This window comes from Rhinoraja longicauda, chromosome 7, assembly GCF_053455715.1.
Source record: "Rhinoraja longicauda isolate Sanriku21f chromosome 7, sRhiLon1.1, whole genome shotgun sequence".
NCBI classification, from domain to species: domain Eukaryota; kingdom Metazoa; phylum Chordata; class Chondrichthyes; order Rajiformes; family Arhynchobatidae; genus Rhinoraja; species Rhinoraja longicauda.
Genome location: NC_135959.1, coordinates 11238211 through 11253245, shown reverse-complemented (window position 1 = coordinate 11253245; position 15035 = coordinate 11238211). Strand labels below are relative to the sequence as shown.

Below are 15035 nucleotides of genomic sequence, written 5' to 3'. Positions count from 1 at the left end.
TGATGGTTCATTTCATTGACAGCATTGTGATATTCACGGACTTGTGATGAACTGAAGCAGAGAGGCAAAGCATCACAATCAAATCAATCTTCAAAGCCAGGGTAAAGTCTCTCTTATACACAAGAACATATGTATATTTGGCTGAGAAAAAAAACCATTAGGTCAGTGTCGAGATTTATTTGTTTGCAAATCCTTTAAATCATAAAATTTTCGGTATGAATTAACAGCAGATGTATGCAGAAGGCAACATTTAGTTAAGTTTAGTGTAATTTAGTTTAGATTTGTTTAGTTTAGTTTAGAGATACAGCGCGGAAACAGGCCCTTCGGCCCACCGAGTCCGCGCCGCCCAGCGATCCCCGCACATTAACACTATCCTACACACACTAGGGACAATTTTTACATTTACCCAGTCAATTAACCTACATACCTGTACGTCTTTGGAGTGTGGGAGGAAACCGAAGATCTCGGAGAAAACCCACGCAGGTCACGGGGAGAACGTACAAACTCCGTACAGACGGCACCCGTAGATAGGATCGAACCTGAGTCTCCGGCGCTGCATTCGCTGTAAGGCAGCAACTCTACCGCTGCGCCACAGTGCCACTGAGTCTGCACCAACCAGCCATCCCCGCATTCTAACACACTCTCCTAGGGCCAACCTACGTTTATACCAAGCCATCTTCGGTTTACACCCGTACGTCTTTGCAAAATGCAAACCGTGGGAGGAACTGAACAGGTCAGGCAGCACCCGTGAAGGGGAACGGACAGACGATGTTTCGGGTCGGGATTCTTCTTCAGACTCAATTCCTTCAAGAGATGCTGCCTAACCCATTGAATTCCACCATATGTTTGTTTTATGCTCAAGATTCCAGCATCTGCAGCCTCTTGTTCTTTTCATCTATTTCTATGAAACTGATCCACAGAGCTATTCGTTCTGGATCTAATATTGATGTGGAGACACAAAAGACTGCAGATGGTGCAACCCAGAGCAAAAGATAAATTGCTGGAAGAACTCAGTGGGTAAAGCAGCATTTGTGGAAGCAAAGGGATGCTCGATGTTTTGATATCCTTACAGGAGACAGGGTGGTAGGGGGTTGAAGTCAAGGTAGCTGTGGGAGTCTACGGGTTTAGAGTAGACTAGACCAAGTGGACCCGTTGGGTCCAAATCTCTCCTGCATTGGTGCAGCACCCTCTCCTCACCCCCCCCTCCCCCCCCTCTATCTAAACTCTATCTACCATTTCTTCGCCCATTTCTGTAGTTGATCCATAACCCACCGTATACTTTGACAGCCTTCTTCGTTGTCCACAACTCCACCTTTCTTGGCATCATCTGCAAACCTATGAACCAACCCATCTACATTTACATCCAAGCCATTTATATATATTTATACATTTATATTCATATTCATTGTAGTCACTTATACATATATATATCACAAACAACAGAGGTCGCAGCACAGATCCCTGCAGAACTCTACTTGGTCACAAACCTTCAGTCAGAATAACACCCTTCGACTAGAACCCTTGTGTCGGAAGGAACTGCAGATGCTGGGTTAAGCCGAAGATAGACACAAAATGCTGGAGGAACTCAGCAGGCCAGGCAGCATCTCTGGAGAGAAGGAATGGGTGACGTTTTGGGTCTTTATGTCTGAAGAAGGGTCACGAAACAAAACTTCTATCCAGAGATGCCGCCTGTCCCGCTGAGTTACTCCAGCATTTTGTGTCTATCACCAGAACCCTTCGTCTTTATGAGTGAACCAATCCCGAATCCATGCAACCAAGTAATTATGAATCAATTGTGCTTTTTGTTACCGCATGTATTCAGTTTATTCACAGTGAGTTGGAGAAAGAAAAGAAGTGAAGGGCTTTATCTGCTGGAGATTTCAAGCAGACCCAACCACCGCACTGTTATTAAGAAGCCTCACTTACCCAGATCAAGATGGATGTTGGAAACAAATGAATTGAGAAAGAACATGAGGATAACAAATCCCAAAACGCTTGAGCATTTCACCAGCAGGGCCTTGTCTATTATCCTGTGCTGCAAAAATACAATCAATAATATAAAAACCTTTGTGTAAAAATTGCAGCTAACTTTACAAATTCAAGAAAAAAAATCAAAACACATTCTGTGCCTCTGTGCACAGAAAGCATGATAGCAATATAATCCAGGCACAGATCCACCTGCTGATCAATAATACTCTTCAGACGTCTGACAGTCTGAGAATTAATCTTTGTTCATTTTTAATACTGATTTTGTAAAATGGTAACCCGAAACTCTGAACTGACATCTGCCCCCAGCTGATGGAGAATTCTGTGATGTTTCTTGCGTTTATGATTACCAAAATAGATTTTTTAACGGATAATCTCTACAAGCAGCAAGCAAGTGCCTCATCGATGTCGTTACTTCTGAACTTTCCGATCTCCATTGGCCACACAGCAACATTAGCCAGCATAAATGAATAAAAATAGTATTACCTTGGCTGTGCTTTAGAAATGAGCCTGCCAAAGTTTCAGGTGAGTTTGGAGGTTTGGGTGGGGATTATTTAAAGGTAGTTTAAAGATGCACCATGGAAACGGGCCCTGCAGCCCACCGAGTCCATGCCGACCATCCGTCGCTGGTTTACGCCAGTTCCATGTTATCCCACTTACTCATCCACTCCCTACACACCGGGGGCAGTTTACAGATGCCAATTAACCTACAAGCCTTCCTTGTCCTTGGAGATGTGAGAGGAGACCGGAATGGCGGGACTGTCGTATGTTGAAAGGCTGGAGCAATTAGGCTTGTATACACTGGAATTTAGAAGGATGAGGGGGGATCTTATTGAAACATATAAGATAATTAGGGGATTGGACACATTAGAGGCAGGAAACATGTTCCCAATGTTGGGGGAGTCCAGAACAAGGGGCCACAGTTTAAGAATAAGGGGTAGGCCATTTAGAACGGAGATGAGGAAGAACTTTTTCAGTCAGAGAGTGGTGAAGGTGTGGAATTCTCTGCCTCAGAAGGCAGTGGAGGCCAGTTCGTTGGATGCTTTCAAGAGAGAGCTGGATAGAGCTCTTAAGGATAGCGGAGTGAGGGGGTATGGGGAGAAGGCAGGAACGGGGTACTGATTGAGAGTGATCAGCCATGATCGCATTGAATGGCGGTGCTGGCTCGAAGGGCTGAATGGCCTACTCCTGCACCTATTGTCTATTGTCTATTGTCTATTGTCTTAAGGATAGCGGAGTGAGGGGGTATGGGGAGAAGGCAGGAACGGGGTACTGATTGAGCGTGATCAGCCATGATCGCATTGAATGGCGGTGCTGGCTCGAAGGGCTGAATGGCCTACTCCTGCACCTATTGTCTATTGTCTATTGTCACCCGGAGGGCACCCAGGCGGTTAAATATGGTTAAGGTGCAAACTCCACACAGACAGCACCCGAGGTCAGGATCGAACCTGGGTTTCTGGTGCTGTGAGGCAACAGGACTACCAGCTGCACCACTGTGCCACCCTAAGATATGAACATGTTAGACTGTGATAACTGAAGGGTCCCGACCCGAAACGTCACCTGTTCATATCTCCAGAGGTACTCAAGAGTGACTGTTTTTACACTAAACTAAACAGCTATCACTATCAGGTTCTTGAACCAATCTGCACAACCCTAATCCCACCATGACAAGGGAACACTCGGACCCATCTCTTGCACCACTGAGGGCTTTTAATTCTAATTATGTTCTTTTACGAAGGTCTTGTTATTTGGGGCAGTCTTCTTTGGACTTTAGGGATACAGCGTGGAAACAGATCCTTCAGCCCACGCCGACCAGCGATCACCCCGTACACTGGCACTAACCTACACACTAGGGAAGATTTACGATCTCCAGATACCAATTAACCTACAAACCTGGACGTCTTTGGAGTGTGGGAGGGAACCGGAGCACCCGGGGAAAACCCACATGGTCACAGGAAGAACATACAATCTCCATGAAGACAGCACCCATATTCAGGATCAAACCCGGGTCTCTGGCGCTGTAAGGCAGCAACTCTACCGCTGCGACACTGTGCCGTCCAAATTTGTTTTAGAAATCTTACGTGTAATTTATACATAATTTATGTACAATTCTTTTTTGTGTGTTTGTCTCATGTCGATGTGCCTGTAATTCCGCTGCAAGCAAGATTTTTCATTGCACCTCTGCTTCATTGTACATGCACGCATGGCAATAAACTCAACATGACTTGACTGTACAAGGTATACTAAGGGAGACTTGTGAAAATCCCGGAGTAGCAATGCAATGATATTGAGTTTGGTGTTTGAAGCCTTGAGGCTTTGCAGGTGGAAGGAGATTCACAGAGATTATAGGCCTCAAAGTAAATTCCATACCATATCTATCGTGTCACTTTGACTCTAACACAATATTTATCATTTCATAAGAAACATACCACATCAGAAAATCATCAACCTTCAGTCAGAGGGTGTAAGAAACTAACTGCAGATGCTGGTACAAATCGAAGGTATTTATTCACAAAATGCTGGAGTAACTCAGAAGGTCAGGCAGCATCTCAGGAGAGAAGGAATGGGTGACGTTTCGGGTGAAGAAGGGTCTCGACCCGAAACGTCACCCGTTCCTTCTCTCCTGAGATGCTGCCTGACCTGCTGAGTTACTCCAGCATTTTGAGAATAAATACCTTCAGTCAGAGGGTGGTGAATCTGTGGAATTCTCTGCCACAGAACGCAGTGGAGGCTAATTCACTGCATGTATTCAAGAGAGAGTTAGATATAGCTCTTAGGGCTAATGGACTCAAGGTATATGGGGAGAAAGCAGGAACGGGTTAGTGACTTTGGATGATCAGATTGAATGGCAGTGCTGGCTCGAAGGGCCGAATGGCCTACTCCTGCACCTATTTTCTATTTTTCCATATTTCTAAATCAATGGATATTTTTATTGCAGAGTTTGATAGATTCTTGATTAGTCTGGGTGTCAGAGGTTATGGGGAGAAGGCGGGAGAATGGGGATGAGAGGGAAAGATGGATCAGCCATGATTTCATAACAAGAGGATTTCAGTATAGGAGTAAAGAGGTTCTTCTGCAGTTGTATAGGGTCCAGGTAAGACCACATCTGGAGTATTGTGTCCAGTTTTGGTCTCCTAATTTGAGGAAGGACATCCTTGTAATTGAGGCAGTGCAGCGTAGGTTCACGAGATTGATCCCTGGGATGGCGGGACTGTCATATGAGGAAAGATTGAAAAGACTAGGCTTGTATTCACTGGAGTTTAGAAGGATGAGAGGGAATCTTATAGAGACATATAAAATTATAAAGGAGTAGACAAGGAGTGGACAAGCTAGATGCAGGAAAAATGTTCCCAATGTTGGGTGAGTCCAGAACCAGGGGCCACAGTCTTAGAATAAAGGGGAGGCCATTTAAAACTGAGGTGAAAAGGAACTTTTTCACCCAGAGAGTTGTGAATTTGTGGAATTCTCTGCCACTGAGGGCAGTGGAGGTCAAATCACTGGATGAATTTAAGAGAGAGTTAGATAGAGCTCTGGGGGCTAGTGGAATCAAGGGATATGGGGAGTTGGGCACAGGTTACTGATTGTGGATGATCAGCCATGATCACAATGAATGGCGGTGCTGGCTCGAAGGGCCGAATGGCCTCCTCCTGCACCTATTTTCTATGTTTCTATGTATCTATGATTGAATGGCAGAGTAGACTTGATGGGGCGAATGGGCAAAATAGATCATTTTTATAATTGTGCATAGGACCCTTCACAATGCAAGGAGAATGGAAAACAGAGGGAGAAAGGACGACCACATTTTAAACATATCCATTGTCTCAACACTCAAAAAAGGGGTAGGTAGTTTTCTTTCCTGTCCACACAAATAAACAACATTTTGCAGCAGTTTGCAAACAAGAAATGGTAATCACTATGTAGTACAATGAGGAAACAGTGAAATACCAGTTATGTTACTGGACTAATAACCTGGTGATCTGGAATAATAATCTCAATTTATAATCATCACAGCCTGTGCAGATTTTAAATTCAAATATTTATATCAATTTGAAATAAGATGATGGGGACAATTGTTTGTAAATTCATTTGGTTCGCTAACTTACTTTGAGAAAGGAAACTTCCCATATTTCATTGTCTGCCTCCAGACTCAATTATTAAACGTCTGACTGTTAAATAGCCCTGCCAGTATCCATTTTAAAGGACATCTGTAGATGGACAATGTATATCAATCACACCATGGACATTGACAACCCTGTGTATTAATATCTGTGTATTCATGTATTGTCTTTCAGCAGACTGGTTAGCTCGCAACACAAGCTTTTCACTGTACCTCGGTACATGTGACAATAAACTGAACTAAGCTACTAAATACTTCCTGTAATCTTAAGACTTTCACAGGATTCCTTTGGACAAAGAGTGAAAGAATAGTTCTTCTCAAATCAAATTGTAGCACTTTAACCCATGGTAATAAGTGCTATGTGTAGGAAGGAACTGCAGGTGCTGGTTTAAAAAGACGATAGACACAAAAAAGCTGGAGTAACTCAGCGGGACAGGCAGCATCTCTGGAGAGAAGGAATGGGTGACGTTTCGGGTCGAGACTCTTCTTCAGTCTGAAGAAGGGTGTCGTCCCGAAACATCACCCATTCCTTCTCTCCGGAGATGCTGCCTGTCCCGCTGAGTTACTCCAACTGAGTTACTCCAGCTTTTTGTGTCTATCTTCGTAATAAGTGCTCCGGTCTATGTTAGTTTATAACAAGTAATGATTTTTTTTTAAAACGCTGTTACCGTTTTCTGTAGTTCCTGAATGTTTGTTTCCCAGTTTTTGTCTTCTAGTGATATTTCTCTGAAAGAAAATTAACGTGTTCAGATGTTAAAGTAATTCATTCAAATCAAATCAGGTCAAAGACAGCCCCCCCCCCCCCCCCATCCAAGGCCCACAAAACTACTCTTCCGAAAAATGCCAAACAAGGAAACACTGCCTAAATATTCCTGAATGTATCCAGGCCTGATCCAAGGAATTCCCATTGCTGTTGCTTTCAACCTTGGTTTTGGTGCCCTGATCTGCAGCTGGCTTTGGGAACTTCTGTGTGGCAGACCTCATCTGCCTCAACAGTTGTGCTTCTTGCTATTGAGGGTGTGCAGGGTAGGTTTACTAGGTTAATTCCCGGAACTGAGATGAGGAAAAACTTTTTCAGTCAGAGAGTTGTGAATCTATGGAATTCTCTGTCTCAGAAGGCAGTGGAGGCCAATTCTCTGAATGCATTCAAGAGAGAGCTAGATAGAGCTCTTAAGGATAGCGGCATCAGGGGGTATGGGGAGAAGGCAGGAACGGGGTACTGATTGAGAATGATCAGCCATGATCACATTGAATGGCGGTGCTGGCTCGAAGGGCCGAATGGGCTCCTCCTGCGCCTATTGTCTATTGTCTACTGTGGAAGCAGAGACAACGACTGATATCAAAACTAGGTATGCACTTGAGGAAAATAAAAAGGCAGGGAAATGGGACCGACTGGATTGATCGACAATAGCCCAAGCAGTCTGATAGGCCAAGCAGTCTCCTAGCGCCTGGGCAGCCCACAACCAATGGTATGAATATCCGATTTCACTCCGATTTCAAGGAATAGTCCCTTAAACCCCCATTTTTCTTTCCCCATCCCCAATGACTCCAACCCCAACCCCACCCCAATGCGTACACAATTCTTCCACCATGTTCCACCACCCTGGTCACTCTGATTGTGTCCCCTCCCCTGTATGTTCATCTCGCCCCCCTTTCTTCTCCAAATCTTCTATTTTCCATTTATCCCCCTCACTCCCGTATCCTTCCTCTCTTATCACTCTTACCAAATTTGAGGAAGGACATTCTGAAAGAATGGAGTGACTGGGCTTGTATGCACTGGAATTTAGAAAGTTGAGAGGGGTTCTTATTGAAACATATAAGATTATTAAGGGATTGGACACGCTGGAGGCAGGAAACATGTTCCCGATGTTGGGGGAGTCCAGAACCAGGGGCCGCAGTTTAAGAATATGGGGTAGGCCATTTAGAATGGAGATGAGGAAAAACTGTTTTAACCAGAGAGTTGTGAATCTGTGAAATTCTCTGCCTCAGAAGGCAGTGGAGGCCAATTCACTGGATGCTTTCAAGAGAGAGTTAGATAGAGCTCTTAAAGATAGCGGAGTCAAGGGATATGGGGAGAAGGCAGGAATGGGGTACTGATTGTGGATGATCGTCCATGATCACAGTGAATGGTGGTGCTGGCTCGAAGGGCTGAATGGCACCTATTGTCTATTTTCTATTTTCTATTGGTAATACTTCTTGCGGCTTTCGTTTCACTCCTCCATTTTTTCCTTAATTGACACCCTTTTGGCACCATTTCACCTCTAGTCTTTGTCACTGACTCCACTCGTCTGCCAGTCACGCCTCCACCCTCATCTGTATCCCCCCCCTGCCACGAGCCTGATGTTTGCCCCGCCCCTGCTTCTCTTTTCCAGGCTTCACCCTCCTCCCCTCCCACTCCGCCCCCATTCCAACAGTCTGAGAAGAGTCCCGACACAAATGTCGTCTGCCCAGATGGTCCCGAACCCACTGAGCTCCTCCGGCAATTTTGTTTTTCCTCACGATTCCAGCCTCTGCAATCTCTTGAACCTCCCTCTGTACTGTTTTAACTCTACGATAAGCTGAACAGCTTTCTTGCGCGTCAATATATATTTTAGAGATACAGCGAGGAAACATGCCCTTCGGCCCACCGAGTCCGTGCCGACCAGCGATCCCCGCACACTAACACTATCCTACACGCATTTGGGACAATTTACAATGATACCTAGCCAATTAAAATACAAAGCCGCACGTCTTTGGAGTGTGGGAGGAAACCGGAGATCCCGTGGAAAACCCACGCAGGTCTCGGGGAGAACGTACAAACTCCGTACAGACAGCACCCGTGGTCAAGATCGAGCCCGGATCTCTGGCGCTGTAAGGCAGCAGCTCTACCACTGCGCCACCGTGCTGCCCCAATTATAGAGCTGTTTCCATGAAATGTCATAAAAACCCAATTGGTTTATGTGTGCCCTTTTGGAAAGCCTTGATATGTTGTTGCATTGAATCATAGAAATCCTGTGGGCTGCCATCTCAGGGCTCAAGAAGATATGGATGTTTAAGGCCATCGAACCAAATTTATCAAGTTGACATTTTCTTTCAGATAGATTCAATAAACAGATCCTCCGAGCTCCCCAGCTGCAGATGTGAAGCCACATCTGGCAGGTCCCAACACAAATCCTTTTTATTTGCTTCACATTCGTGAGGTAGCACAACTTGGTAAACAGACGTTAGAAACAGAAAATAGGTGCAGGAGGAGGCCATTTGGCCCTTCAAGCCAGCACCGCCATTCATTGTGATTATGGCTGATCATCCACAATCGGTACCCCGTGCCCGCCTTCTCCCCATATCCCCTGAGTCTGCCAGCCCCTGGATTCCGTTAGATCCTCTGATTCCATTAGCCCCTATCCAACTCTCTTTTAAATTTATCCATTGAATCGGCCTCCACAGCCTTCTGTGGCAGAGAATTACACAAATTCACAACTCGCTGGGCGAAAAGGTTTTTTCTCGTCTCAGTTTTAAGTGGCCTCCCCTTTATTCTTCGACTGTGGCCCCTGGTTCTCGGAGATTGGGAGATTGCAGTGGGAACTGAGGCGATGAGATTGGATATGGAGCATAAACCACTTGTGTTTAAATGCAAGTAAACCATCCAAAAAAAGCCACTTGATGGGCCTACTAAATTGATTGAAAGATGCAGCACGGAAACAGGCCCTTCAGCCCACCGGGTCCATGCCCGCCATCGACCACCTGTTCATACTAGTTCCATGTTTTCCCACTTTTGCACCAACTACTAGCACACCAGGAACAATTTACAGAAGCCAATTAACCTACTGACCCACATGTCTGTCGTATGTGGGAGGAAACCAGAGCGCCTGGAGGAAACCCACACAGTCACAGGAATAAAGTCATCCACACTGACCATTGATCACCCCTTCACATTATTTCTATGTTATCCCACATTTGGACCCGAGCCCTTCACACTGGGGGGCAATTCACAGTGGCCAATGCATCTTTGGGATGTGGGAGGAAACTAGAGCACCCAGATGAATTCAGCTCAGTTCAGGGAGAATTTGCAACCCTCACACAGACAGCAACTGAGGTTAGGATTGAAACAGTATGTGTAAGAAAATAACTGCAGATGCTGGTACAAATCGAAGGTATTTATTCACAAAATGCTGGAGTAACGCAGCAGGTCAGGCAGCATCTCAGGGGAGAAGGAATGGGCGACGTTTCGGGTCGAGACCCTTCTTCAGACTGATGTCAGGAGGGTGGGACAAAGGAAGGATATAGGTGGAGACAGGAAGACAGTGGGAGATCTGGGAAGGGGGAGGGGAAGAGAGGGACAGAGGAACTATCGTCGTAGAGCAGGAGGGCAGGAGGAATCACAGAGGGGGAGCAGCGAGAGAGCATGTTGCTAAACTCTCGTCGAAGAGAGGAGGAGAACTTCTTCAAAGTGGACATACTTTGAGGAGAAATCGCAGTGGAGCAACAGGTAGTGTGGGAAAATAACTGCAGATGCTGGTACAAATCGAAGGTATTTATACACAAAATTAGGATTGAAACAGAGTTGCTGGAGCTGTGAGACAGCGTTTCCGCCAGTTATTCCAATTCACTTCAGTTTAGTTTATTGTCACGTGTACTGAGGTACAACGAAAAGCTTTTGTTGCGTGCTAACCAGTCAGCGGATAGACAATACACGATTACAATCGAGCCTGATACATGATAAGGGAACAACGATTAGTGCAAGGTGAAGCCGGTAAAGACCGATCAAAGATAGTGCCAGGGTCCCCAGTGAGGTAGATAGTAGTTCAGCACTGCTCTCTGGTTGTGGTAGGATAATCCAGTTGCCTGATAACAGCTGGGAAGAAATTGTCCCAGAATCTGGAGGTGCGTGTTTTCACATTTGTATACCTTTTGCGCGATGGGAGAGGGGAGAAGAGGGAGTGAAATGAGGAAAAACCTCTTCAACCAGAGAGTTGCAAATTTGTGCAATTCTCTGCCACAGAAGGCAGTGGAGGCCAATTCACTGGATGTTTTCAAGAGAGAGTTAGATTTAGCTCCTAGAGTTAAAGGAATCAAGGCATATGGGGGAAAAAGCAGGAACGGGGTACTGATTTTAGATGATCAGCTATGATCATATTGAATGGCGGTGCTGGCTCAAAGGGCTGAATAGCCTACTCTTGCACCTATTTCTCTATGTTCTATGTTTCTATGAGTGGCCATGGTGTGACTCGTCCTTGATTATGCTGCTGGCCGTGCTGGGGCAATGTGAGGTATAAATGGAGTCAATGGAGGTGTAAACCACGCTGTCACAATGAGAACATGCACACCACAGACAACGCCCGGGGTCAGGAACGAACTTGGGTGTCTGGCACTGTAAGGCGGCAGCTTTCCCAGCCGAGCTTGGTGGAAAGAATCCCAGAATAAGCCTTCTCTGCAGGTAACTGATGAAGCACGGAGACGCAGCGGTAGAGTTGCTACCTTACAGCGCTTGCAGCGCCGGAGACCCGGGTTCAATCCCGACTACGGGTGCTGCCTGCACGGACTTTGTACGTTCTCCCCACGGGCGGGTTTTCTCCGAGCTCTTCGGTTTCCTCCCACACTCCAAAGACGTACAGGTTTGTAGGTGAATTGGCTTGGTGCAAGTGTGAATTGTCCCCAGTGTGTGTAAGATAGTGCTAGTGTGTGCGGATCGCTGGTCGATGCGGACTCGGTGGGCCAAGGGGCCTGTTTCTGCGCTGTATCTAGATATTACACAGGCTCCAATTTCACCGTTGATCCCCGTACAAGCCACAAAGCTTAAAACAATCGATTTTAAAAAAGTACCTTTGAAAGGTCCTCAGCTTTTTCCCAAGTACATTCTCCAGGGTGAGAACCTTCTGCATTAGCAGGCACTTCACTGCAGTCTCCTCCCGGCTGGCAGGGTTAATGCGCTGAGCTGTGAGTCTCCAAACGTGAATCTCATGCTTCAACTCTGGGGGAAAGTATCATATTAAAAAAAAAGAAATAAACAAAAACACAGCATTTTAGAGATAGTAGTTTAGTTTCGAGATACAGCAGTTTAATTTAGAGATCCAGCGCGGAAACAGGCCCTTCGGGCCCACACCGAGTCCACGCACCGACCAGCGATTCCCGCACACTAACACTATCCTACACACACGCAGATTGAAAACCCACAAGGACAGCAATGATATTTCTATGTGTAGGAAGGAACGGCAGATGTTGGTTTACACCAAAGATGGACACAAAATGGTGGAGTAACTAAACAGCGCGTCGAGAGAGGCCCGAAATAAAGGCGAGGAGCCGGGTATTTCAGGACGTTCGGTTTATTTCACAGTTATCAGACTGGTCAAGTCTGCTGGAATAGCTTCGCGCCCAAAACCTTGTCCTTATATACTTAGTACAGGACCGCCCCCCCTGGACTGGTCCATTCCCGTGCCGAGGGGTCGGTAGTGGTATGGCCCGACCCTTGGGAGCCTTTATTTCGGGCCTCTCTCGACGCGCCACAAGACGATGTTTCAGGTCAGAACCTTCTTCAGACCGAGAGTCAGGGGGATATTTCTATGTCTTTCCTGTCCACAAACACTAGCGTAACAAAGTTATACTGTAGATAGGTGGGCTTTCCCAGTAGCTCTTATTTGCACAACTCTTTAATAAAAGAATATGTGTATATAGTGACATTGCTTACATCAACTACAGTCGAGATGACTGGGGTAATCCTCATGTCATTGAGTCACACTGCACGGAAATAGGCCCTTCGGCCCTACTTGTCCCAAGATGCCCCATTCCCGCTAATCCTATTTGCCTGTGTTTGGCTCATATCCCTCAGAACCTTTCCTATCCGTGTACCTGTCCAAGTGTCGTTTAAATCCTGTTATGGTACCTTCTTCCCCAACCTCCACTGGTAGCTTGTTCCGGAGGCTGCAACCTTCCCCCCATCGACGAGCTGTACACTGCAAGGGCCAGGAAGCGAGCGGGCAAGATCATCTCTGACCCCTCTCACCCTGGCCACAAACTCTTTGAAGCACTTCCTCTGGATGGCGACTCCGGACTGTCAAAGCAGCCACAGCCAGACATAAAAACAGCTTTTTTCCGCGTGTAGTAGATCAACTCAACAACCAAACGTTCGTAGTCTCTCTTTGCTCTGGTTTATTTCACTCACATGTTTAAACTGTAATGTCATATTCTTAATGTTCTAATGTTTTATGCTTTATTCTTAATTGTTTGCTGTATGTCTGTGTTGTTACTTGCGAGCGGAGCACCAAGGCACATTTCATGTATGTTTGCATACTTGGCCAATAAACGTATTCATTCATTCATTCATTCATTCATCCATACCATCACCCTCTAAAAGAAAATGTTGTCCCTCAGGTTCCTATTAAATCTTGCCCCTTTACTTTAAATCTAATGCCAATGAAGCCTGTCGATCACACTACTGTGCACATAACATGCATGTAATTGTACTCCAATCTCTGCAGTTTTCTGGGGAATAATCCGTATTTTTTTAATCAGGAAATGTAACTGCAGCTTCTGTCAAAAGTTCAATTTCCTTGGATTATATTTACTGTGCAATGAGGGTGGCACGGTGGCGCAGCGATAGAACCGCTGTCTCACTGCGCCAGAGACCCAGGTTTGATCCTGACAATGGGTGGTGACTATGTGTGGAGTTTGTACGTTCTCCTTGTGACCGCATGGGTTTTCTCCGGTTTCCTCCCAAATTCCAAAGACGTGCAATAACTTGCCCAAGCTTCGATGATTTGCCCTAGTGTGTAGGATGCTAAAGTGTGATGATAACAGAGAACTGGTGTACGGATAGGTGCGGACTCGGTGGGCCGGAGGGCCTGTTTCCATGCTGTGTCTCTCAACTAAACCAATCTCTCGCCTACACCAGTACAAAATGTTTGAAGTATTCAAGGGGTTAGGCACAGTCTCTAAGGTATGAAATCGCTTGTTGATTAGCTGCTACCAACGCCAGGCCACACCAATCTATCACTAAAAGATGCAAAGTATTTTTAGGTTTTTTAGATTTAGAGATACAGCGCGGAAACAGGCCCTTCGGCCCACCGGGTCCGCGCTGCCCAGCGATCCCCGCCGCCCAGCAATCCCCGCACATTAACACTATCCTCCACACACACTAGGGACAATTTTTACATTTGCCCGGCCAATTAACCTACATACCTGTACGTCTTTGGAGTGTGGGAGGAAACCGAAGATCTCGGAGAAAACCAACGCAGGTCACGGGGAGAACGTACAAACTCCGTACAGACGGTGCCCGTAGTCAGGATCGAACCTGTCTCCGGCGCTGCATTCGCTGTAAGGCAGCAACTCTACCGCTGCGCCACCGTGCCACCGTACTCTAGAAATCTGTGGCAGAGTGAGGCCCAAAGCAAATTGGAGGAACAGCACCTTATATTTTGTTTGACAATAGACAATAGACAATAGACAATAGGTGCAGGAGTAGGCCATTCAGCCCTTCGAGCCAGCACCGCCATTCAATGCGATCATGGCTGATCACTCTCAATCAGTACCCCGTTCCTGCCTTCTCCCCATACCCCCTCACTCCGCTATCCTTAAGAGCTCTATCCAGCTCTCTCTTGAAAGCATCCAACGAACTGGCCTCCAATGCCTTCTGAGGCAGAGAATTCCATACCTTCACCACTCTCTGACTGAAAAAGTTCTTCCTCATCTCTGTTCTAAATGGCCTACCCCTTATTCTTAAACTGTGGCCCCTTGTTCTGGACTCCCCCAACATTGGGAACATGTTTCCTGCCTCTAATGTGTCCAATCCCCTAATTATCTTATACGTTTCAATAAGATCCCCCCTCATCCTTCTAAATTCCAGTGTATACAAGCCCAATTGCTCCAGCCTTTGGGCAGCTTACAACCCAGCGATATGAATATTGACTTCTCGAACTTCAAGTAACCCTTGCTTTCCCCACTCTCTCCATCCCTCCCTCGT

General features: G+C 46.1%; 1 protein-coding gene across 1 annotated transcript in view; it reads right to left on the bottom strand.

Moving 5' to 3' along the window:
• The window catches only part of oca2 (oculocutaneous albinism II), a 337303-nt gene that overhangs the window by 118063 nt on the left and 204205 nt on the right, over positions 1–15035 (bottom strand). The window contains exons 16-18 of the mRNA XM_078402106.1: positions 11903–12050; positions 6772–6829; positions 1927–2035 (exon numbers count right to left, since the gene is read on the bottom strand). Coding sequence (XP_078258232.1) covers positions 1927–2035; positions 6772–6829; positions 11903–12050 — 315 coding nt within the window. The remainder of the gene's footprint in view (positions 1–1926; positions 2036–6771; positions 6830–11902; positions 12051–15035) is intronic.